Below are 26,713 nucleotides of genomic sequence, written 5' to 3'. Positions count from 1 at the left end.
ATTGTTTCAAGTTGAATTAATCGAAAGCATAAAAAATGTGAGAATCAATTTTACATCTTCATAATCAATTTTAACCACTCTAAAAGTGAAACCAAACATGCACGGATCAATTAAACTAAACAAACACAATTTGTAATGATTTTATTCATTGGATTCTCGACCGTTCGATCACAATCATTGGATCTATATTTCAAACTCGAACTTTAAATTTTAAAAAAAATGAAATGTAATTTTGAAATTTGTTCAATTGATTGAGATATGAATATGATTGATTGCAATCACTTGTTGCCTCCCAACTTCCTCCACACACAATGATACCATAAAGTTTGGTTGAGTATATATCCTTCATCCAAACTCTAATGTACTTAATAGGGTTAATTAAGTTTTTGGTCCTTATAAATATCTGCAGTTTTGTTTTTAGTCCCTATAAAAATAAATCACACTTTTTAGTCCCTATAAAATTTTTCGTTTGTGTTTTTAGTCCCTGTTAAATTAAAATTTGTTTAATTATGCTTAAAATTTTAAATTTTTTAATGATTTTTTACATACTTATTTAAAACATTATAAAACGTTCCGCCGCAATAAGTTAGCTCAAAATTTTATTTTTAGGTCCAAATTTTCGTTAGTTTTTATCTTGAATTTTTGGTGTTTTTAAAAATTATATTTAATTCATTACATGTTAAAAAATTCTAATTTTTTTATAAAAGAGATTATTATAATGTTCTTAACATGTCTGTTAAAATCATTTAAAAATATAAAATTTTAAGTATAATTAATAAAATTTTAATTTAACAGGGACCAACACATACTTTTAGTCCTTGTAAAATTAAAATTTGCTTAATTGTGCTTAAACTTTTAAATTTTTAACATATTTTTTACATACTTATTTAGAACATTATACAAAGTTCCTCCGCAAAAAAGTAATTCAAAATTTTATTATTAGGTCCAAATTTTCATTAATATAATCTTGAAATTTTAGCTTTTAGAAAAATTCATATTTAATTCATTACATGTTAAAAAACTAAAATAAAAAAGAGTGTCTTACGATGTTATGAACATGTCTGTAAAAAATCTTTCAAAAATTTAGAAGTTTAGGCATAATTAAACAAATTTTAATTTAACAGGGACTAAAAATACTAACGAAAAATTTTGTAAGGACTAAAAAGTGTGATTTGTTTTTATAGGAACTAAAAACAAAACTGCAAATATTTATAAGGACTAAAAACTTAATTAACCTTACTTAATAATTCAGTTTTTTTTGTCCGTGGTGAGTCGTGGTATTAAGTAAGAGTAGTCTTGCTAAAAAATATAAAGTAAGGTCAAAAACGTCAAATTTATTTTGATATATCAATTTGAACAAGGTCAATGGTGATAGAGTAAGTTTCTCTCTAAAGAAAGAACGTCTTAAGTTGTTTCCAACGGTCGATAAATGTTTTAGCGCTTATTTATCATAATCACCATCACCATATAAGAATACAACAACGCATTATATACTTGTCATCACTCAGACGCAACACTTACTCATTCGAATTCACTCACTCTGCAAACAAACCAAATTCCACAAACTCTTTCTTTCTCTCAACTTCAAATGGAGAACCTAATATCACTGGTAAACAAAATCCAGAGAGCATGCACCGCTTTAGGTGACCACGGTGAAGCAGCCACTTCTTTACCCACTCTCTGGGACTCTCTTCCCTCTATCGCCGTCGTCGGTGGCCAGAGCTCTGGAAAATCCTCCGTATTAGAGAGCGTTGTTGCCAAAGATTTCTTACCTCGCGGATCAGGTAATGTAATTACTTGCATGCAAGCTTTTAGTTCAAATTGTGATTTCAATTCAAACCTTTTGATTTTCATGAGTTGCATGCAAATTGTTCTGCAGGCATTGTTACGCGGCGGCCTCTTGTTTTGCAGCTTCAAAAGATTGATGAAGGAAGCAGAGAGTATGCAGAGTTTCTGCATCTTCCTAGAAAAAGATTCACTGATTTTGGTAATTTTTCTCAATTCCTCAACTTTTAGGCTCTGTTTGGATAAGTTATTCTATAAAGTCAACCTGATGTAATTTGTGGAAATAAGCTAAAAACAAATTATGGAAATAGGCGAAAAACGGCTTATGGACATGTCACCATGTAGTTTAACAAGGGTTTTTATACCAGTAGCTAAACTAAACTCAAATAATTGTTTCATTATTATTTTGTTAAAATGTTACGAAGCTGTTTCACTTTTTATTACTTGTAATGATTGCTTAATTTGTGCAGCTGATGTGAGGAAGGAGATTCAAGATGAAACCGATAGAGAGACTGGACGAACAAGACAGATTTCAACTGTTCCTATTCATCTCAGTATATATTCTCCCAATGGTGGGTGTTTTTGAATTCTCCCAATGGTGTGTTAAAATGAATACAGTGTAAAATTCAAACAATTTGAAGAAAGTTGGAAAATGAGTAAATGTTGTGTGCTAGTGATAGTAGTTAACATAAGTGCAGAAATTATCGAGTCAATAATAACTTAATCTCTTAATGCAATTGTCAATATGGGAACTAGGGAATGATGGTGTTAGTCCCATATTGGGGAATTGGGTTGAGAAGATAAGTCATTATTAACTCCAATATGTGGCTCTTCTTGTGTCTACTACTATCACCATCACCAGTACCACACGCAACTCCCAACTCCTTTTCCAACTTTTTCCAATTTGTTTGAATTTATTCATCTTAGTAAATATTCTCCCAATGGTGTGTGAGAAAGAATGCTGGGTAAAATTGTGGCGTGGATTTTTTATTTTTATTATTATTTTTATCTGTTCATTGTTTTTCAACTTACTAATGACTGCTTGGACCTTTGTAGTTGTTAACTTGACACTCATTGATCTTCCTGGCCTTACAAAGGTGGCTGTTGGTAAGTAACATTTTGGAAATGTCTTTCTTGTCAAGCTGTTAAGTGTTTTGTGACAATAAGAGAGACATGCTAACAAATGGTTTTGCAACATGCAGAGGGTCAACCAGATAGTATTGTCCAAGACATTGAGAATATGGTTCGCTCCTACATTGAGAAGGTACTTACCTTTCTCTAAGCTGAAACTTAAGTAACAAACTTTGTAATTCGTAGTATTACATTTTGCTTTTCTGTCTGCAACTTGTATCATATAGCTCTTATAATCTTAACTTTCATCTCTAGAAAATTGATTTGACAAATTTGACTCATTGTATGATAAATATGGCTGTGTTTAATTTTTTCATAATATTTTCTGATGAGGCTATTTTCCATGCTTAATTCCTTATAATGGTGCCTACATTTGAAAAACTGTGTACTGATTTGATGTTAATCTGCAGCCAAACTGTATAATTTTGGCTATTACACCAGCCAATCAAGATCTTGCGACATCAGATGCAATTAAAATCTCTCGTGAAGTGGATCCCACTGGTAATTTCATTATTTTATTTTCTACAATCTTCTAATTTATCATTGTTTCCCTAGAATTTTGTGTTAGAAAATGTAAATGTGAATTTCACCAAATTCTAACAGTTGAGCAATTTGATTGATTTGAACAGCTTGAAATAAATATTCTGTTGGTGTTCTAAGTTCTAACTTTATGTATACTGCTTTTAATTTTAAGGTGAAAGGACAATTGGAGTCTTGACAAAGATTGATCTTATGGATAAGGGTACTGATGCCGTTGAAGTAAGTCAATCATTTTTTGAGTTGTGATGGAACATCATGCCATTGGGTGATGATAATTAATATAATGTTGATGATTTTTCTTTATTTCAGATGCTGGAGGGGAGATCTTATAGGTTAAAGTATCCCTGGATTGGTGTAGTCAATAGATCACAAGCAGATATTAACAAGAATGTTGATATGATTGCTGCTAGGCGTAGAGAACGCGAGTATTTTTCCAGTACTCCTGAATATAAACACCTTGCTCACAGAATGGGTTCTGAGCACCTTGCCAAGATGCTTTCAAAGGTATTGAAATAACAATTTATTCATATAAAACATCAATTGGACGGAATATTAGTTTTTAATAATTTTTAATTAGTATTTAATTTTGTGTTACTTGTTTCTGTAACTGAACTATACTGCTTAATATCTCAGCATTTGGAGGCAGTAATCAAGTCCAAAATTCCAGGCATTCAATCACTTATCAGCAAAACAATCGCTGAACTTGAAACGGAACTGAGTCGTTTGGGAAAGCCTATTGCAGCTGATGAAGGGGTAATTTTGCTCTCCAAAAGCTCCCTTTGAATTATCAATATTTTATTATTATATGGATTAACTTTAGAAAAAGGCCTTGTTTTCCATTCCAAGCTTGCAAGTATTCATCATTTCAGCAAATTGATTTATTACAGCGATAAGATCGTTTTTTCATGGATCTTATTTTCACATTGTGCATATGAATTTTCTAATAATTGATTCAAATCATGTGCAGGGAAAATTGTATGCAATCATGGAAATATGCCGCACATTTGATCAAATATTTAAAGAACACCTTGATGGGGTGTAAGTGTCCTTTTTCAGTCCTTATTTCTTTATAAAATGACTTTTTGCTCTATCCCTTTTTTTCTTAATTATCCTTTGGATTTTTTCATTTTCTCAAACTAACGTCTGTAATTTGTCAACCTACTACAGGCGACCTGGTGGTGATAAAATTTATAATGTCTTTGACAATCAGCTCCCTGCTGCTCTAAAAAGGTTGCAGTTTGATAAGCAGCTTTCAATGGAAAATATAAGGAAACTTATTACAGAAGCTGATGGATATCAACCTCATTTAATTGCTCCAGAACAAGGATACCGTCGCCTCATTGAATCTTCTCTAACTAGTATCAGGGGCCCTGCCGAGGCAGCTGTTGATGCGGTATAAATACGAGAACAACGATTTGAAAATGATTACGTGCATTTCTAAGTGGTTCTAGTGTCAATATATGCTTACCACGGTTATTCAGTATATGTTTACCTATCAGTTTTTGGTCTCCATTCAATATATTTTTGAAACTTATAGATCGGATCTTCGTTTTCTATCATTATAAAATATAAAATATTAAAACTAGGTGTCCAATCCATTAAAAATCATCAATTCCTCTACCAAACCAACACGTAATGGTGTTTTATGAACCTTAGAGCAAATTGGGGACTTATGGGGAGCTTGGTTTTCTCTATCATTTCCTCTCTTGAGAAAGATTGAAGCTAGGGTTTGAGCAAAGAATTTAAAATTGGAGCTTGTGGCATCAATTGGAAGTTGTTTTGAGGTGAGTTTCCAATAAGCCTTGTTTTATTTAGATTTGTGTTGTTAGAGAATGGAATGAAATTAGGAGTTGGAATTTAAGAAATTATTAGGGATTAGTGATTGAGCTATGAAATTAAGTTGCTATATAAGTGGTTTTGAAACTAATTATACATGTTTGGGTGGACATAAGTGATTATGCTTGAATGTTATGAGATGAGTGTCAAAATTCGTATGGTATATATGTGGTATTTCTCGTCATAGTTTTGTTGTGTAACCTGAAATTGAGTGATTATTGAAGATTTAGATTCTACACTTAATTCCTTCAGTTCGGATGTAAATTTTGTATGATTCGGATGAGAAATGGATTTGGAAAACGCGTTTAAAGTTTGGATTTTATGTTGAAAACTGCTTACGGGTTTGGCGTGAGTTTTTCTATATAAAATCCATGCCAAACCCGTAAGCAATTTTCAGCATAGAATCCAAACTTTAAACGCGTTTTCCAATCCATTTCTCATATGAATCATACAAAATTTATATCCGAACCGAAGGGAATTAAGTGTAGAATCTGAATCTTCACTAATCACACGTGACGAGAGATACCACATATATGCCATACGAATTTTGACACCCATCTCATAACATTCAAGCATAATCACTTTTGTCCACCCAAACATGTATAATTAGTTGCAAAACCACTTATAGCAATGTAATTTCATAACTCAATCACTAATCCCTAATAGTTTCTTAAATTCCAACTCCTAATTTCATTCCATTCTCTAACAACACAACTTCTAAAAAAAAAACAAGGCTTATTGGAAACTCACCTCAAAACAACATCCAATTGATGCCACAAGTTCCAAATTTCACTTCTTTGCTCAAACCCTAGCTTCAATCTTTCTCAAGAGAGGAAAGGATAGAGAAAATCAAGCTCCCATAAGTCCCTAATTGCTCTAAGGTTCTTAAAACATCATTACATGTTGGTTTGGTAGAGGAATTGATGATTTTTAATGGATTGGAATGAAGAGGGAGAGGGAGGAGAGGAAAAATCTGATTTTGAGAGAGAAAGAAGTGGAGAAAATGAAAGAAATTATGTGTTTTGCTCTATTTATACCCTTTAGGTGCAAATTACCAATTTGCCTTTTTCTAGACTCTTCTCAAACTCAATATCCGATAAAATATCTTTAGAGTTTTAAGCGGGACATTACACTTAGTGTACTATTATCTTTGGAATTTAAGTTAATGTTTAGGCCTTATTCTTAATGATTAAAAAACTTTATGATCTTTGGAATTTAAGTTGATTTGTAGTCGTTCTTCTTAATGATTAATTTTTTTTTATGATCAACCTCCATTTGGTCAAAGGCCTTAAGATGGGGGAAATTTATTCAACAACTACCAAGTCTTTTCCCACTAGTTGTGGCCGGCTACATTGGGTGTTTTATCATGAATTAAGCTAAAATCATTGATAGAAAATTTAACACTAAATCTTTTAATATTAAAATTAGAGAAAGCTTATGAATTTGGTGTTTTATAATGATTCTGTGTTTTTATCTTAGTCAATTTAACTTTTTATCTTTGCTGATCTAATCTTTCATCTTTATTAATTTGCCATTTTCAATTAAACTCTTTCAGGTTCATTCCTTATTGAAGGATTTGGTTCACAAAGCAATTAGTCAGACTGTGGTAAGCTCCTGAAAATGCAAAAATTTAGAGTGTTGTATAATTTTTTGCTGCTATGTTTGACTTAAATTTGAATTGGCTCTCCTCGGTGCTTTTACTTTGTCGTGTTTATTCTAGCAGACAAGGTTCATTTTGTAATTTAAAACTAGCTACATTTGAAGTTTCAAAAATCAGTTATGGGGGGTGTTTTCCTAAGTAAATAAATTGCACAGATGCTGTTGTTCATTAATCTCGAACCTTCTATTTGTGAGTAATGTAAAGCTGCTTAAATCATGCAGAGATTTCAAAGGCTCTAGACTTCATGTTCCTAATTAAATTGCCATAATTTTGTAAAACTGATTTAATGTATAGCTCTAGACTTAATATATTTGAGCCCCTTCTTGTCTAGCAACTGATTTGATGTAAAACTCTAGACTTCTTGGAACTTCATTGGATTTCATTTATTTTCTTATCCATTTCCTTAAGATATCTGGAGTTCCCATCACTCTCTCGCAGCTGATATATATGGTGTTGGTTTGGTTGACTCGCAGGAACTGAAGCAATATCCAGGTCTGCGGGTTGAGGTCACAAATGCAGCTTCTGATTCGCTGGAACGAATGAGGGAGGAAAGCAAAAAATCAACTCTACAGTTAGTTGATATGGAGTGTGGCTATCTGACGGTTGAGTACTTTCGGAAACTTCCTCAAGATGTAGACAAGGGTGGCAATCCTACACATTCAATTTTTGATAGATATAATGATTCATATCTTAGGCGAATTGGTAAAATCTACAACATTCCCCCCAAATTTTATATTAGTTTGTAAATGCTGGAAATGAGTTGAAGGTCTCATTCTCTGTGATTAATTGTCTATAAACAGGATCAACAGTTTTGTCTTATGTCAATATGGTCTGTGCAAGTTTGAGGCATTCAATTCCAAAGTCAATTGTCCATTGTCAAGTGCGTGAAGCCAAACGAAGCCTGCTTGATCATTTCTTCATTGAGATAGGAAAATATGAGGTGAGAATAATAAATCTAATCTGTCTATGATATATAGTTTTGGTGATACATTTAAGCTTTTATTTTCATTTTAGTTATGATATTTTCAAAATAGTTCAAACACTGATAGTGTGAATAAAATTATATTTGAAGTCCAAGCGTCTGTCATCATTGCTGAATGAGGATCCTGCAGTAATGGAAAGACGTACCGCCCTTGCAAAGAGACTAGAGTTATACAGGAGTGCTCAAGCTGAGATTGATTCCGCCGCTTGGTCTAAGTAGATGTGATGTTAAGTTTGAGAGCAGGGTTGCTTCTATTTCATGTGTTATCTTCATTGTCTATATCTCTTTTCCTTCTTCTTCCATTTACTTTGGGTTTTGCATTGTCATGCAAAACGTTACATCTGTCATCTTTACTAGATGTCTGTCTTGTTGTAAAATAGAATGTTTTTTCGTGGGTGAGATTATTGCAGTGTCTTCAAACGACCCCTTCTTAATATTTTAATTTCTGTCTCAAACTTGTATAATCGGAAATAGTAGCATTTCAAAATGGCATATGTTTATTTTGACGAAGAAAGTTCAACACATCCATAGCAAGTTCTTAGCACCCCTCTAAAAAAAATTCAATTGAGAGTAAAAATATGTCCTTAAGCACGTCCTGAAATGAAAAAATAATAAGAGTCATGCTAATCGGTGACATTGAGACACTTGAAAGGGAAAAAATTATATTGAAAAGAACATCATTTACATTTTTAAAATGTTGACTGCACTAGTTTCAAAATAATTTTCTTTTACTATATTTAGTTCTTTAACAAATGCATCAGGGACAATTTTCAAATTTTCAAATAATAATAATAAAGAAATAGTAGCAACACGTTCTTTCGATGTTTTTTTTGACAACACGTTCTTTCGAATTCATACTTGGAATCAGCCACGGATCCTAGTGTGGGGGCAATGGGGTCAAGCGACCCCACTTGCCTCTACATGTGTATTGTATCTTTAACCCTAAATTAGTTTGACCTCTCTTTATCTAGTTTGACCTCTCTTTATATAGTATTATTGTCTTCACATAGTCTATTTATTACACTGTAAAAATTACAAAACTAAGAAGGATCTTAACGGTGTTCTAAGAGCACTAGTTAATAAATGAAAAGAAGTAGTTTTTTTTTCTATAAAAAGTTGTTATAATTATTATATCGATACAAATAATGCTTGCTTATTTTTAAGATAAAATTTTCTTTTATGAAATCTTTAACCAATTATCTCAGAAAATATCGTTGGCAAGACCATACAACTACTATTATAATATAAACTATTCTTATATTTGTTGAAAAAGGTTGTGACTGACGCTACGTTGATGGTGAAAAAATAATTAATTATGGTTATATTTTTTATACTCTGCTAGAAATTGACAAATATTTAAAAAAAAAATCAACATTTTAGGGCAATCAATTATAAATATAACTTGTATAATTTTCGCACGCTTACACGTTTATAAAGTTTTGTATAAATTTTTATGATATAACTTGACCCCACTTATTAAAATTTTTGGATCCGTCAGTGCTTGGAATTCATACTCATTAACAAACATATCGCAGTTAAATATTTTTTTTTGTTAATTCTCTTACTAGAAGAAAAAAGAAAAGTCTTTCTTGTATCAAAGAAAAGTCTCTCTATAATACAGCATTACTAGTGGCCTAGAAGTATAATATATGAAGTCAATACTAATATCTGATTGGTTTATGGTTGGAATCAGGAAGCAACCCTAATAGCTCAGTTGAATAGGAGACAGTGACATTTCTTCAACCGTTGCCAAATACCTGAATATTGTACTACTAATTGGCATTAAGTATTACTCACCAACTTGAAACGAAACTTCCCCTTTTAAGATGGGGATGATCACCTTTGTATTTTCATTTACATTCTTATTCACTTGTTTGGAAACCTCCTCCCTCTTGTTTACTTCTTCCACTTCTACCAGGTGAGGTGAGTATCCTCTTTATTTGACTCTCATTTTCTTGCTTATACATTTTTATTTTCCTATCATTTGGCAACTATTATTTTTTTTTAGCTAATTCAATTGTAGAATCTCCAATGTTGTATGCTCCCGCGTCAATCAATATCCAATATTTCCGTTTTTGTAATTATCAACATTTTTAAAAAATAAACATGTTTGAGGGAGTTAGTTAACTTTGGTTTGTGAATTTTTTTGCTTATAGTCAACGGGAGTTGGAAATTCAATTTTCGTGGTTACATTTAATCTTCATTTTTCCAGCTCATGTGCTACTGCTACTATATGTCTTGGACTAGTTATGAATTATGAAGGGTTAATGGTTTTTCAGCTGTATGGAATTAATCTCTTATTATTGAATGTGAATTATTGTACATTAATGTCAATTACCATTACAAATCAATGTAATTAATTGTAGAATCACTCTTTTTTTTGTTGTTGAAAGAATTGTAGAATCACTCATGTATTCATGTATATTTTTTTTGGTTACCCATGTATTCATGTAGTATATATTTGATCTCAAATCAATGAGAAATGATAAAGGCACACATATTTCTTTCATTGACATGTATTTTTTTTTCGGGAACATGTATTAATTGGTGATATTGACTGAAACCATCACAACCATTTATATTATGTTTTTTTTTTTTTGGTACAATGTTTTTCTTTTCCATATCAAAATGAAATGAATAAATGATGAGTCATTTAGTACACTATACACTAATTGCCGACACTGGATCCATTTTGATATTTCCCTTATATGGTCTCTAATCTATGACAGTGGGGAGACATTGAAGGAAGGCAGGTGGGGAAGTAAGGTGTAATGGCCTCTGAGAGGGATTATTTTCACCTCTCTGGACCCTTACATCTAACTTATGTCAATTGGTAAGATCTATCAAACAAATCTTTCACTTCAACTATGCTGTTTATTTTGTATTTACCGATTCAAACAAATGACTGTAGTATATGGTCAGAAACTTGTTTAGATCAAGAAATTTACACTCTCTTTCCTATTTTGTTTTAAGACCAAAAGTTTTAGGCCATTACTTTTCTCATCCTATGAGTTCTCGCGTGTCATATTCGAATTCTAAAATCCGAAATATTTCAACAAGTTTTTGGAGGTTTTTATGATGTTTTTATGCAGTTCGGATTATAGAATCCGAACTACATAGAGCTAGAGAAACTCATAGGGTGGAAAAAGAAGCAACAAAGTTTTATGTAAGAAACTAAAGAGTATAATAATAGGAACTAACAAAGGGATGTGACTAAATGTTTTGGACTACCTATCATTTGTATTTACTTGAGAAATAACCTAAAGAAAGAGGTACAAGTTCAGAGACGAAATTGATGACTTATACGACTTTGATGAACTACATATCTTCTTTGGAAATTTTAAGCCTACTCCCATTGTCAAAACCCTGATATATTTATGTCATTCTTCTTGGACATAAAGCTTCAATATCGCTAATATTTTGAATCCTAAAAGTTGTATCTGAGTTATAGTTTTTGGTTATTAGGGTTATTGTAATAAAAACTAAGATTCAATCTTATACAGGGATCATGCATATCATCGAAAGTCAGTAGCTGCTAGCTTGGTTCAAGGAGTTTATGTTCTAGAAAAAGACCGACAAGAACAGCGGAAAGGTCCCGATTCTATAGCATTTCCTTGGTGGGCATTCTTCCACTTTCAGCTGCTTCATACACTAGTTGATGATGTTGATAACTCCATATTTGGTGCAATTTATGAATTCAAGCCTCCACCATATATGTGCAATAACACCTTAAATAGAAGTCCACGTTATGTAGTTGCGTTTCGAGGGACTATAACCAAAGCAGACTCAGTTTCGCGTGATATTGAGTTGGATCTCCAATTTCTCAAAAATGGACTTCATCGAACTTCACGCTCAGAGATAGCCATTGAAGCTGTCAGAAACGTGGTGGCTAGTGTTGGTGGTAATGGTTCAAATATATGGTTGGCCGGTCACTCTCTAGGATCTGGCATGGCGTTGCTTGCCGGGAAAACATTAGCTAAAAATGGCACATTCATTGAGTCTTTTCTTTTCAACCCTCCATTTGCATCTGCTCCAATTGAGAGAATTAGAAGTAAGAAAGTGAAACATAGACTTCGAATTGCTAGCAGCGTGATTACAGCCGGACTCGCCATTGCTATGAATTCGGATAAGAAAAGTTTGTCCTTTGATTCATTTGATGCTTTGTCAGCTTGGATTCCATGCTTATTTGTGAATCCATCTGACTATATATGTTCGGAGTATGTCGGATACTTTGAACATAGAAAAAAAATGGATGAGATTGGTGCTGGAAGCATTGAAAAACTAGCAACACAAAACTCACTTGGTTCTCTAATGATGAATATGTTTGGGAAGGAATCTGAACCTCTGCATCTCATTCCTTCAGCTGCTCTGACAGTGAATTTAACTCCTCCAAAGTGTTTCAGAGAAGCTCATGGGATTCACCAGTGGTGGAAACCAGATTTACAGTTGGAATCCAAGCTCCACAAATACTAGTAGTTCTTCTAGTTATTGTAATCAATTGCTGCAAAGTATATATATTGAGCTATGTTTGTGGTTTTCCTTTTGAAATTAAGTTTTAAACAAGCAGCAAATGCTATTAAAGTTGTAATTTTAAGAATGATGAAATGGAGATGATAGGTATATATATGCTCGATTGAATATACGGGTTGATAGTTTAAAAAAGAATCAGAGTCATGAGGTTACTTTGCCTAATTTTGTTTTAACTATGTTATTGGTGCAAAATTTCAACGAACTTTATCTATGGTTAATCTCCACTGAAAAATTTAGCTAGCCAGCTTTAGTTTGGTCTCCCATTCTAACCCTATTTTTTCATCCACAATGCTCAAATCTAAGACCTTGTTTTAAAAAATTGAATCTAATTCCACTCAAACCAATATAATGTCTTAACTTTTGCTACATTTTAGCATATAGTACTTTTTTTCTTTCTTTCTCCTTTGGTTGAGTTTCAGATTACAAAATCAATTTAATGAAAGCATAAATTCAATGTATTATACATTTATACTATTAGTTTTTTGTCTTTACAATATTGCAACAATATTCATTCTAGTGCTTATGTAACTCACATTGAAGAAACTAAATTAAATGTTCTAAATATTATAGGACTAAAATAAAACAATAAGAACCAAAACAAAAAACCACAGAAACTAATAACAGAAAAGTATATTTGCAATGTCAAAAAAATACACTTAAACAATAATTTTTTATTAACATGGAGTAATTCAAAACTAAATTTCATATTTGAAGTGTCTGAGATATTTACTTTTGTTCTATATACAAAGTGTCAAACGCCACTTGAAATCCACACATATTAAAGATTCAAAAACCGTATGAACGTCACGCATTTTCGAATGTATCTTAGTTATTTCAATATCAGAATTAATTATTCATTCATCATTTTATTTCTATATCAAAACTAATTAATTAAATCCTAGAGTAAATTGTAATTGATAAAACAATTTGATTCTAAATATTCAGAGATGGTCAATTTATTTAGCCACCTGAATCAACTAACTAATTTAGTTTACAGTTACAAAAATGAAAGATTAATTAGACAATAATAATCAGAAAATTATACTAATTATTAGCAGTGAAAACCTAAGACAGCTCCATCTGATATAGCAATGACGACTCTGCAATCAGCTTTAGCTTCCACATGATGACTAAACAGATGCAAAACTCTCACTCTCCCAACCATTTCAATCGTAGATTCAATCTCCATGGTGGGCCCCATTTTAAGCCCATCGGGCTCTAAGTTCAACGGAAGAGACTGAACGGTGAATGTAGCAGCCATGAACTGAGTTCTTCTTGCATTGATCTTCCCAGCAGGAACAAACATGAAACCGATTTGTTTTCCATAGAAAAGAAGCTGAAAGGAGCTATCGTAGTGTGAGAATGTACCTCTGTTAGGGTTTTTAACGGAGGTGTATTGGGAGAAAGTGAAGTTGACGGTGGTGGAGTTGTTGGTGAGGTTGAATGAAGGGAGTTGAACGGCGGTGACGGAGATTTTTGGATCTTGTGGTTTGAAAAGTGTGAAGTAAAGTGTGAAGATTATGATTATGATGAAGAGTAAGAAAACGGTGGCGACCAAACATGAAGCTAGATTTGTTCGGTTTGACGGTGGTGTTTCATGTTCATGTTTGGTCATGGTTACGGTTTTTGACTGTGAGAGAGATCTATCTATCTATATGTGTATCTATTGAAGAACATGTGTTAATGTTATGCTTTAGATAGATGACAAGGGAGTACATGTGAATGCGAAAGTGGTACAACTGTGGGACCGTAAGTTGTTTGTTATGTTGCTTTCGGTCCAATTTTATATACCTGTCATTTTTTGTCTTGTAGTGGAGGTTTTCATTTTCCTCTTTCTCCCTCCACTCTCTTCTGCGTTCTACAGTACAGTACATTATGCAGTGCCACTACCAAACCTAAGAGTAGGAGAGAATCCACACTATTTTTCTAAGGAAAAATGGATGGTTTTTTTTTTTTTTTTTGAACAGAAAAAATGGATGGTGTTTTGAAAGGTGAAGATTGAAAATAAATAAAAAATTATAATGGAGAAGATTCATATCAAAATCAAAGTTACCAGAGACTCAAGCAAGTGTCTTAAGTAGATATCAAAATTAGGAAATATACATTATGATTCTAACTAACGTAATTTTTAACGAAGATTCTTAACATCGAAGATATTTCGTATCTATAACATGACTATAGAAGAAGTATAAGTGTATAACTTCTCTATTGACGGAAATTAAATGAAGTCTTTTTTTAAGGCTAAATTACCTTTTTGCACCTCTAACTATTTAATTGGAATCGGATTGTCTCTAACTAAAAATTGATTTATTTTATTTCGGTCCCTTAAGTTTCTCACTGTTACTACATTTAGTCCTTTCTGTTAAATTTAATTAAAAAAAATTAGGTTTTATACAATTATCATCTTCATTCAACTTCTTCATCATCTTCCTCATTCACCTTTATAAAAAAAACAGCAAAACAAAAATCTGGAAAATAAAATAAAATTCTTCATACAACTTGAAATCACTACTCTATAAACACCTACTTTTTCTGCATCTTCTTCCCCTTCTTCAACAGCATCTTTATCACATTATTATCATCCTTTTCATCATCATCTTCATCAAATCCCAGCAACCAAATTAACCAAAATCTCAAACCCCCAAACTCAAAATCGAATTCAAGAAGAAACCCCATATCAATTTTGAATTTAATTTGTCTTTCAACAAGGAATCATAATCGAAAAAAGGTTAGCAATTGAGTATAGAATTCGTTTTATGTCATTAAAGCAAAGCAGATTTATCAGATTAAATTTTATCCCTTTTTGTTTTCCCCCCTTTCAGAACCCTAATTTTATGTTGGTAGTGCTCGATTTTGTTCTTGTGGTTAATGGGTTGTTGTGATTGTTTGTTGTAGGGTTTTGTTGCTGTTGTTTGTTCATGTGCTGAGTTTTGTTCTTGCTGTTGTTGATGGTGTTCTTCCTATTTTCCAGAAATTGATGAACCCTAACGTTTTTTAATTAAATTTAACAGAAAGGACTAAATGTAGTAACGGTGAGAAACTTACGGGACCGAAATAAATCAATTTTTAGTTAGGGACCAATCTGATACCAATTAAATAGTTAGAGGACCAAAAGGTAATTTAGCCTTTTTTTAAGGTATAAATAGTCTTTTATAGACCATATAATATTGGTCATCTATATCATGATCCATAGTCGTATAAGACGCTCATATTCATAAAATTAAATCTTAATGTTTTTAAACATCATTATATATGTTACGAAAGATATTCCAATAGGCAAATGATTTAGACACATAAAAATGATTTAGTATAGCTGTCTTCATGAAGCGCGAATATTGCTTACTTGAATTGCAAACTTCACATCTAAATTCACTTTATGTATTTAATTGATATCCTCATGCCTACAGGTTTTACCAAAAACGACTCCATATTAGAGTGATCTTTTAAGACATGTTCAATATTCTCCAAAAACGGTTCCAAAGATGTTAAGATTTTCAAGCACAAGATCAAGGCATGTATTTTTATGTAATAAAAATTAAAGAGTTTTCTATGTTTGTTTTTTCTATTCTTGGAAATTTGTAATAACTTAAATTAGTTTTTAAACTACAATAGCTAAAACAGGTGTTTGGGTTTTGGATAGTTGTTCCAAAATTACTTCTTAAAACCAAAAGTTTGTTATTAAGCCTCAAAATTTTGGGAAGTTATGGCACAACAAAGTGCAGCAGAGAAGAGCAATCAGCAAGTAGATTTAACAATGTCTGGATGACTCTATCAAGATCAAAACCTTATGGTAGTCAATAGGAGAAAGACAGTTTGAACAGAGGGAAATGTACTGTGATTTTTATCTTTACATGTATACTGAAAAGTTGAATATGCATAGATATGGAAATGGAATGTGGTTCAGATTCAAGTTACATAATAATTTTAGGACTTAACGTGAATCTCAGCATATTGTGTCTTACTTAAATTACTTTACATACTTAAAGGTGCATACTTATGATATGGTTAAGGAGTAAAATGTCCATTTTATTATGTACACAAGACATATCCAACTCCTATGTCTGTTCCAACCCTAATATATACAATCCTAAGATACACCATCTCAGTAGAATACATCTTATTCAGACTTTTAACTTCTGTTCAATATGGCAATACAATCCCGAAAAACAATATAAGGAGGTGATTGGGTGAGTAATAATATGCAATCTCTTCGGACCTATATGTCCCTGATTAGAACACCTCTTACCATCACCTTCTTATACAACAACCTTAAGTCCATCCAAATATGGACTGGTTTTCTTCATTTAATACATACATACATGCATTAATACCTATGAATCAGACAAAGAAAAAAAAAGTCTATTTCGACAGCTCACCAAGGCGGGAATCCATGATCTGCGATACAAATTCGAGAAAATCAGATTCCTCCGTGCCTGGTAGCAATGATTTCTGGGCTTCAGAGAGAATCTCCTCGATCACTGATTCTTTGTTCAGATTTTCCCTACACATGATGCTTCCAACGGCATAGGGAGTGAGACCTCTCTCAACCCCTTTCTTCAACAACATTGTGGAAATGCGGAGTGTTCTAGCACTCTCAACTGGAACATCCCAACCATAATATTTCAGAAGCTCTATGTCCTTTTCAGCATCCAGAGAGTATATGTAATCAACTGTATCGGGAGAGTATGGCTGACGTGCTTGAGGCCAGTAAAGCCAATCAAATGTGCAATCTTCAAACTGCAGAGAGAATAAAAATATTAATTCACAAACTAATCGACTTTTATGTATCATCGCAATGTCTGAATTCCTATGACATACGTATTAAGTTCATAATAACTTGTTGATCCACCTTCAGCAACTTCGTATGCATGGACTAATCAAATATGTAAACAATGTCCTTGCAAAATGATGTATAAGAATCTCGAAAATGAACAAGTTATAAAAGTAGTCTGGATGAATTTCTCAAGAAACTCTCTAGTGAGAAAATATGTTACAAAAATCTTGCAATAACTACTGGTTTTTTAAATAATAGATTCTCATACCATATAAGTCTAAACTGACATCTGCATCTCAGTTGGTTCAGAAACTCTCTCACTTCTCTCATTAAACATGTATTCTTGCATCCAAAATATAACGAACATGGTTATCATACTGTAAATCAAATATTATTATAAATCGTATGATGCATTACCAATAAAAATATATCTCTTAGGTAAAAAAGAGACTGTACGACCGTAGATTCAATATTCAATATTCAAGTCATATATCAAATGACAAAAGATAAGCGACTGGCTATACAAAGTTAGCATAAAAAGGACCGACTGCACTAAGTTTAAGTAATGATTCATTTGAATGAATCGAGATTCATCGTAATAAATCGGGATTCAAAATGAGATTCATATCCAAAATAGATCTATACTATGGATTGACATCGGTTGAGTTCAGTTTTGTATCAAATTGAGATACTACTTGCATGTATTGTAAACTACTGATAACAATGATGTAGACACCAAACAGAACATAGAAAACATTATAATACTGCATAGGAAAATAAAACAAGAATGTGAAATGGTGACTTACTTTCTCAGGAAGACAATAACCATGATCAATGGGAATGAGCAGAGTTTCACCATTTGACTCTTTTCTAAACAATATATTCCCTGCATGCCTATCTGCATTCGCCATTCTTATATCAAGCACACTGATCTTATGCACCTCTTGCACAGGAAAAGCACCAGGTCCAATATCCTCACAATTACCATCATTACTCATAAACTTCTGCAAAGACCCCACCTTATGATCCATCCTCAAAGAGCCACAATCCCCACCATCAGGGTAATTAAACGCTTCATGTAAACACCGCACCATAACCGTAGGCGGAACACCAGCAAAACCAATCGCTTCACCAGACACCAAACGCGGTCCAGCCTTTGGATGATCCAATATATAAGCCGCAACTTCTCTCACAGCTCCTTCTCCAACCTTTGTCCCTCTCTTCAATCCCTCACCATTCACCGAAACCGGCAATCCACGCGGATTATTAACCGCCATTGGTTCCTCATCAATTGGCTTAAAAACAGAAACATACTCCACACCTTTGAAATCTTGCATGAAGTAAGTCCCACCTGTTCCCTCAGAAGATCTAACAGGTTTATTTCCTTTTTTCAAACCATTGAAAGTTGCATCTATCATATCCCATAGGAAAGGAAAAAAATTGATCCTAGGGTTCACGAAAATCGGTTCTAACAAAAAATCAAAACCAGAGGGTTGTTCTATAACCTTAACAACCTCATCCTGATTCTGATTATTCAAATTCTGATTCGAGTTTGAATTCAAATTATCTGCAACAACAGAAAGCTCTAAATCCTTATTATGAACAAAAGTAGCATTAACTTTCGCCGATTTTTTAACAATAAGATGAATTACATCATCATCATTCTTACAAATATCATCAAAAATCCTCTTATCATCAAGCTTTTCGCCGCTGCAAAAAAACTCTTGTTCTTCCTCAACAAGATCAACAAAACCTTTCCCCTTTCTTTTAATACAATTCCTAAGATGTGCAACGTTCCTATGCCGATCAATCTGAAACTCAAATTCCTTCCCACACATTGTCCTCACAACAATGAAAATCATATCAGAAAGACGAAGAACCAAATGAACAACATTACCAGTAGTTACACCGTACTCTTTCATCACCGCATTGTTACGAGATAATTCTCTTCCATTAGAAACTAGATTTTGCTTTTTCCATGAAACATTTTTGCGTGTTTGAATCCTCATTTTCACTGATGCAATTGAATCAGATTCCAACACACGCATTGGTGTTACTGCTCCGTCTACGGTGACGTATATCAGAATGGATTCGCTTGAACAACGACGGTGATGACAATGTGAATTTTTTTCCGATTCTTTTAAAATCGGTCTCAATGCAACATCAGCAACCGACATCTTTCAAAAAAATTTAATAAATTCAAATCTAAACTATTTTTTGTTTTTCTTTCTGAAAACTGCAGTGCCTGTCTTTCCGCTAGTTGTAGTTAACGGAAGGAATCCGTACAGAAGATTGAATAAAATGTTACATAATAATGATAATAATAAAGAAATGAAAGAATAAGTAATAATGTGTTAATTAATGATTAATCTCTCTCGAAAGAAGGGATTAAGAAATGTAGCGAGCGAGCGAGAGTGGATTCTAACGCTGGGAAAGAATCAAAGGAAAATGAGGGAAGGGAGAGAGGTTAAATGGGAAGAAAGAGTTTGGATGAGAATGAAGTTTGTTAGAGCTAATTTGCGATGTTTTCGGAAATGTTAGTTTTTATGATCTAAGAGAAGAAGACACAGAACGGTATTGTTTGTAGCCGTTGGCTTTTTATAAAATATTTTGACTCAAACTCCTATAACGGGAATCTCTTTTTACTTTTTGTAACCGAAAAATAATCATATTCTAAAATATTATGAAAACGAGTACAAGGAGCGTTTTTAGTTTGTTTGGATTTGTTAGAGTTGGTTAGGTTTGTTGAATAACTAGTATCAAATAAACAAGATGGTATATTCTCCCTTAGGTTGTGTTTGGTTTAGAAGAGAAGTTGTGAAGAGAGAAATAGGTGAAAGAGAGTTTGAGAAGAGAGAAGTATACGAGAAATAAAGTAGATTTGATGTATTGTTTAGTATAAGAGAGAGATGAGAGAAATAGAAGAGAGAAGTTGAATGAATTTATGAATTGACAAAAAAGCCCATCTATAAAAAATCAAACTTAAAACATATGGTAGGGGAAAAAAACAAATTTTAATATTCTTTCGGATACAAATTTAATGGTCTTTGTTAAGTGTATTATTAAATTAATTTACTATACATTTTATTTTAATTTTTTTTGAGTCGATTACTTTATTGTTAATAATTCTTCCCATTGTCTTTTATTATTATTGTACCAAATTTTGCAATCACCAAGTTTTACTTATTCAGCACACAGTGGTGTGGTAAGTGGTGAGATGACTTTTATTATTGTTGGTTTTGGGAAAGAACAAGGGGCATAGATGGAAATATAAAAAAGATAGGAATCTCTTCCATTTCTTCGCAGATGAGAGGAGACCACAAAAAGTGGTAGGTCCCACATAATTGTGATCTCTCTTCCCTATTTCTCTGCATACTAAACAAAAGAAGTTCACTATCTCTCTTGTATTTCTCTCTTCACAACTTCTCTCTTCCCAGTTTCTCTTCAAACAAACACAGTGTTAATGTTGAGTTACAAACATGAATGGTTAAGTCTCATATCAACTTGAAATGAAGGAAATGTTGCATATACAAGTGAGGAGATTCATATATCTAGTGTCTTAAGGTGTTGAGTAGAGATGTGTGTTTAAATCTCTTAGTGGTCTTAGACATTTATTTCATTGACGTTCTCGACTCTTTCTCATACAAATTTCACATTTGACCTTTCTATTCGGAGATGTGGATGCGCACTAGGACTATGTGTGTTAACAAAATAATCATGGTTAAACATTTTTCTTAATCAAGTAATATTATGGCTAAACTATCATGGGTTGTTGTGCCTTATTGCTCAATGATGTTCATAAGACATACTTTTAACGCAGTTGGCTATACCATTGTGATTTAAGCTGATGTAGGTTTGTTTAATTGATTAAAAGTTTACTCCTACTTCAGAGTTTAACCACAGCTATAAGAGTTAAAATTTCATTGGTGGTTACTCTATTTGTTTAATTGGTTATACCATCTTGATGTATATTAAGAAAAGTTGATAGTATACTTAATAGGCGAACCTACTTAATATGTCGAATATGTGTATGATTATTCATATAAATGTATTTAGTGTTGATTTTTTATATTCCAAGATAAATAGGTAGTATTATATTAATAAATGATGTATTTGAAAAATGAATGCATCTAAAAATTTGTAAATGATCTTATATTTAAGGAGATACAAAATGTTTCCATGATAATTATGACCCATCTCTTTAGCCAATTTCGCTCTTAATATAGGATCATTCAAGTCAGGTTTTTTTTTGTTATTGGGATAGGTGAATTCTTATAGATCCATCCTCCGAAAGAATCGGACATGAGAATTTTTCATCATCTGGCTCAAGCACGAATCAAACGAACTGAATGCATACATAGAAAATATTTATATGATAGTCAAGAATCTTATAATTATGGACGGATGGAGTAATGTATAAGTACATATGTGGACACTCACCGAGCATTGAGGTCTATCTTAAACTGATGAACCGTTAAGACCAAACTCACCTAAACTTTCTCTCGTGAAAAAAAACTATTGTGTGGTTGAATGCTACAAAAGAAATTAAACGATAGGCAAAATTATTTTTGCTTCCTTTAATTTTAACCCTTATTTTGAATCGGCTTTTAAATATCTTTTTATTCCAAATTAATCATTTAACTTGCATTTGGGTGCTTTTTAGAGTTTAATTTGTGCTCATTTTGCCCAATTGTTCTTTATGTTATATGCCCAATTGTTCTTTGTGTTATATTTTGAGATTGTGTAAAGTACAATTTTTATTTCATAACCGGATATCAACGGCATTGAGATATCTATTAATTCATCGCATCTCAGTATCTCATAATAGAGAAAATGATTCTTTGTTTTGGGTTCGTGAATTTGAACCATTGCTATTAAATGACACTGTTGCTACAGAAAAATTAAGTATTTTTTTTGTCAAGTAGTCTAGTGGTTAAATTCACACACATTGTTTTTGGATAAATTTGTTGAAATATATTAATCACTCAATCTAATTTCACTATTCATCGGTTTGCATTAACTATTAAGAAGTTGATTGAGTTAAAAACACAAAAAAATTGAAAAAAAAATCGTGGGATACAAAAAAATATAATGGCAAGAAATCAACAAGTGATCGAGGAAAAAGATAATCAATAATATTTTGAAAATTTAAATTTAAACGAATGACATATGTGAGAAAATAAATCTACCCTTACAACATGAAACTGTGCAAAAACAATATACTGTGTAGAGATGACGATTTGATGCTAAAGAAAACGGAAATTCGGTTATCTTGTGCTATGCATTATAGCATATGGTTACGAGGAGGAACAGTTGGAACACACCAGGTTGAGATTGTAAATGAACCAACCGTGAAACCTCGAGAAATGATGACGAAAAACCGATTGATAAAAGTGATATGATTTAATACACCATTGAAATTAAGAATAATCAAAGAGATGAAAGGGAAAGAACTCAAATTTGGAATATCACACGACTGAAATTTTGGACCTATCTTTGCATCATTTTTATCACATACTTATCTTCCACGTTTTTCAATCATCATCATCGTCAATATGTTGCAGTTGTATTCCCTAATAATTATTGTCTAGTCTATCAAAAAATTGTAACATAATTTAAAAAAATATAGTAATCTCTCTAGTGCATAATTATAAATTATAATTTAATCATCGATATGATAATTTATTATATTTTAATTATCAATCGAGGTTATTTTATGAATTAAAATTTAACAATTCTTTCATTTGGCTAACCTTAATCAATTATTGAAATATAAGAATAATGTCAACCATTTATAAAAGCACTTGTTATCAAAACAATACAAAAAACACAAACTTTAATAGAATTATAGCCGTCAAATACTAACATTTCACATAAGCATAGAGAATATGGATATATGTAAGAAATATGTAATACAATAATGGTTTAACCATCCAGAGTTCTATAACATATATGTTAATAAAGTGATGTAATCTAATACATATCTCGTAATAAACTTCCACCGGCTCAAAATATGAAAAAAATTAACCAAATAAATATGAGTTATCAAACTCACGTGTCAAGTATTTGGTTAGAGAATCTACCAAATAGTTTTTTTCTTCGTATTCTTTAATGTTATATATCCATTTAAGTATTTGATTAGCAAAATACTACTTTGAACTTATTGAATAATCGATGTATAAAACTAAATACATTTTTTTACTCATAATCTTCATTAGAAATTAAAAATTAAATTCAAAGTTTCTCATCATGCAAATTATAATATATAGTGCAAATTATAACTATTACATAAAAATTTAAATTGTTTAGCTTTTTTATCATATCATATCTTATTCTATAACATATGTAAGTATGATGAACACACCCATTATGTGTGATTCTAAAGTTCTTATTTATTTTTAAATAACTTTAGTTTATAGAAAGTAAAAAGCGTAAAGATCTTAGAAATACATAAATATATTATATTAATCAGCGGTAGCCTGGGCATTACTATATATTTTTATAATAAATGTATATATGTATATATACATATATATAATTATTTAGAGGGGAAATGAGTCTTCTTAATAGTATATCTTATCGGTTAGAGTGGTAACAATATTTTTTTTGAAAGGAGAGGGGTAAAACAATATTTGTTAGTATTAACAAGGTAATTGTATGTTGTCCCTTAAAAAAAAGGTAAGTGTATGTTTACGCAAGTAATATTTATTTTTACGTATGTGTACAAAAAGAAAAAAGGAAAAGAAGGGAAAAGAAGAAAATACAAAAGAGTTTATGAATACAAGTGAGAAACCAAATAAATAATTAATAATGAAAACAAGTGGTAAATGGTGTAATTTATAATTTTTGCATAAAATAATGGAACTTTACAAAAATTTATGCGATTATTTAAAAAAAATATCTTTTCATATATAATAGATACATAATGCATAAGTATAATATGGGTCAGAACCAAGAAAAAAATATAGTATGCGTTAAAATTTACAACTGTGTTGTATTTTTAACATATATAATATTGATCATCACATGACGTGCATGACTTAAGAGTCATATTAATTAATACATATAGTGAATGATAATGTAGTTGATGGTATTTTCGGTGATTGACATGCATGACTTTGAGAATCATATTTTATATACAAGAATGAGGAATAATCAACTGTGTATGATATATCCAGTGTTCAAAATTGATTTATTTATATATATATATATATATATATATATATAATGATTGTGTTTTTATGATTTCTTAAATTAATATTCGTAGCATTTAATTTATAAATTAAAAGTAATTTTAGATTAAGTTCGAAATTAAATTATTGATATAGAGTATTCAAGTTTGATCTTTAATTTGATCAATACTTTATAGATTTTACTTACCTTTAGAGTGAATTTCATATTACTAAAGCTTTTTTCCTCTGAGCATTAGAGGGATAAGATCGAACCTTAAATTTTCATCCAACTTTCAAATTTTAAATTATCAAAAGGGGAATGTTGAACAGTCCCCCAGGGGCATTAATTAAGATCAAAAGGGGAATGCTGAACAGTCCCCCCAGGGGCATTAATTAAGCATCCAAAGCAAGAAAGTTTTCACACAAAAATGATGTAATCATTATTATTTGGTCAAAAGTAACACCTTATATTTCCAAGACAAAATTTACATTCATGGATTCCTTAACCAATGCCCCGGAGGCACTGTTAACAAGACCCTATGCAAAATAATATAAAAATTGAAGAGGAACCATTGAATGAATAACTAGCGACGTCTAATCTCAGCACAATCTTTATTCATATCTGCAATCTAGAATGAATAACTAGCGAAGTCTAATCCCAACACAATCTTTATTCATATTTGCAATCTATTTGAATAATTCATCCAAAACCCTCTAAAAGCCTCCTTCGATATAATTTTGAAGTTCCTAATTTTAAAAAGATTTTTTGATAGGTAGAAAAACAAATCGTTTGTCAAGTTAGTAAACTATTCTTTCTTTCATCTCTCTTTCCTCCTTTCTTTTACCCAAAACCCTCACATTTCCTCCGGACTCTAAACTAGAAAACAAAGCTTTAAACAAATAGTCACGAGATCAATTCTTATCAATCCCCACAAATTCTTTGATGAATATTAGTTAAGGTTAAAGTGCATTTCCATTTAGTTTATGGTGGCGTTTAGTATGGGTCAGTAGAGTTTTTTCCCACCATGGGAAAGTTGATTATGTCCATTGGATCAAATGAAGAATATAGTATTATCATGGACTCTTAACACTAGATATTTTCACACTCTTCTCTCTTCCCCATCCCCACTCTCCACCACCAGAAACAACATCAAAACAATCGTCTCAAAGCTTGTGACGGACTTTTCGACGCCTTTCCACCATCTTATCGGACCTTCAGACGCCCCCACTCACCGCCGTCGACTCCACTCACCGTCGTCCAGTTAAACCACTCACTAACCACTCTGACATGTGCCTTGCGTTTTCCAAATTTGCTTCTCGCAAACTCTTTTTAATTGATTGTTTTGTGCTTATGCTATGAAATGTGGATGATGATGGTGGTGGTGAGTATATGCAAATTGGAAGAAAACATTACACCAATAAATAACGCATTTACACAAAAGGATTAATTCAACAATTATACAACTCAAAGAATAACCCATTTTACAACAAACAAAAATTGACGTCACACAAAATATGAATGAACTGAACGGATATCACACAAGAAAGGAGGATTGTCATGTCGCTGGTGGTGGGTGGCATGGAGGAGAGACAAAGTGAGAAAATATATGATGATGTGGTCAGACTATAATATGACGGGTGCTCTTTTTTGATCTAATGGTTTAAAAAAGAAAACTTTCCCATGATGGGAAAAAACTTTATTGTCCCATGCTAAACGCCACCTTTAGTCTAGTAATGAAAACTTTGTATCGATTTACCCCCTGAAATTGTAAGTTTCGTCAATTACCCCCTTGAAATTAACAAAACTTCAATTACCCCCTTGAAATTGCACAACGTTAATCGATTTACCCCCTCCGTCAAATTTTTCTGTTAGTTAACATGACGTTTTGCAAATACCGCCCCTGAAGTTTGGCACTTATGTGCAAAATGCCCAATGAACTTGAAAATTTATATATTTTTTTCTTATCCTTAAAAGTGATTGCATTATCACTAAATCGTGGAGCATATTAGCTAAGTTTTGACGGTATACAACCATATATTGACAATATTTGGTAAACCCTACAATAATGTTCAAAACTCAAGAAAAAACAACATTTCATGTAGGACAACTTGTTCAAAACATGATAGCCACCATCCTTTTGAACTCTAATGGGGTGAACGACAACTTCAAAAAGAAAAAAACATTTGATATTGGAACAACTAAATGCTTTTATGTTTGTTTTGTAAATATTATTGAGTTTTGAACATTATCGTAGGGTTTACCAAATAGTGCCAATTTGTTCTACCATACTGCCAATATATGG

At 32.0% G+C, this 26,713-nt stretch overlaps 4 protein-coding genes and 1 long non-coding RNA gene across 6 annotated transcripts; 3 read left to right on the top strand and 2 right to left on the bottom strand.

Annotated features, from left to right (window-relative positions):
• The first annotated feature begins 1,496 nt into the window (after nt 1-1,496).
• LOC146919157 (dynamin-related protein 5A-like) lies at nt 1,497-8,376 on the top strand. The gene is made up of 15 exons (XM_085712401.1): nt 1,497-1,784; nt 1,880-1,987; nt 2,256-2,357; nt 2,842-2,892; nt 2,988-3,049; nt 3,327-3,417; nt 3,611-3,675; nt 3,766-3,960; nt 4,090-4,209; nt 4,424-4,494; nt 4,624-4,849; nt 6,848-6,898; nt 7,426-7,654; nt 7,753-7,892; nt 8,025-8,376. Exons 1-15 carry the CDS (start codon nt 1,589-1,591, stop codon nt 8,151-8,153), a joined length of 1,836 nt encoding a protein of 611 aa, XP_085568527.1. The 5' UTR covers nt 1,497-1,588; the 3' UTR covers nt 8,154-8,376.
• A 1,129-nt stretch (nt 8,377-9,505) lies between these two features.
• Nucleotides 9,506-12,640, top strand: LOC146919156 (GDSL esterase/lipase At4g10955-like). Of its 2 annotated transcripts, none has more exons than XM_085712398.1 (3): nt 9,506-9,857; nt 10,664-10,767; nt 11,438-12,640. In XM_085712398.1, exons 2-3 carry the CDS (start codon nt 10,706-10,708, stop codon nt 12,405-12,407), a joined length of 1,032 nt encoding a protein of 343 aa, XP_085568524.1. In that variant the 5' UTR covers nt 9,506-9,857; nt 10,664-10,705; the 3' UTR covers nt 12,408-12,640. The 2 variants fall into 2 exon arrangements, with proteins under 2 accessions (XP_085568524.1, XP_085568525.1); XM_085712399.1 differs by having other exon boundaries at nt 9,582-9,852.
• Nucleotides 12,641-13,351: 711 nt separating this feature from the next.
• Nucleotides 13,352-14,170, bottom strand: LOC146919155 (Late embryogenesis abundant (LEA) hydroxyproline-rich glycoprotein family). The gene has a single exon (XM_085712400.1). The coding sequence runs from the start codon at nt 14,077-14,079 to the stop codon at nt 13,516-13,518; it is 564 nt and encodes a 187-aa protein (XP_085568526.1). The 5' UTR covers nt 14,080-14,170; the 3' UTR covers nt 13,352-13,515.
• A 666-nt stretch (nt 14,171-14,836) lies between these two features.
• On the top strand, nt 14,837-16,343 carry LOC146919154 (uncharacterized). The gene is made up of 2 exons (XR_015011355.1): nt 14,837-15,192; nt 15,360-16,343. It is a non-coding gene; the product is annotated as an uncharacterized LOC146919154 (long non-coding RNA).
• Nucleotides 16,344-16,466: 123 nt separating this feature from the next.
• On the bottom strand, nt 16,467-19,757 carry LOC146919153 (phosphatidylinositol 4-kinase gamma 2-like). Its single transcript, XM_085712381.1, has 2 exons — nt 18,045-19,757; nt 16,467-17,201 (listed from the first exon to the last, which is right to left on the bottom strand). The coding sequence occupies exons 1-2, from the start codon at nt 19,413-19,415 to the stop codon at nt 16,824-16,826; spliced, it is 1,749 nt and encodes a 582-aa protein (XP_085568507.1). The 5' UTR covers nt 19,416-19,757; the 3' UTR covers nt 16,467-16,823.
• Nucleotides 19,758-26,713: the final 6,956 nt, after the last annotated feature.

The sequence above is a fragment of the Medicago sativa genome, chromosome 5 (genome assembly GCF_051527215.1).
Source record: "Medicago sativa cultivar Bolivia chromosome 5, Bolivia_mono, whole genome shotgun sequence".
Classification (NCBI taxonomy): Eukaryota; Viridiplantae; Streptophyta; class Magnoliopsida; order Fabales; family Fabaceae; genus Medicago; species Medicago sativa.
Note: the sequence above shows the minus strand (reverse complement) of the source record. Positions and strands in the feature narration are given on the sequence as shown.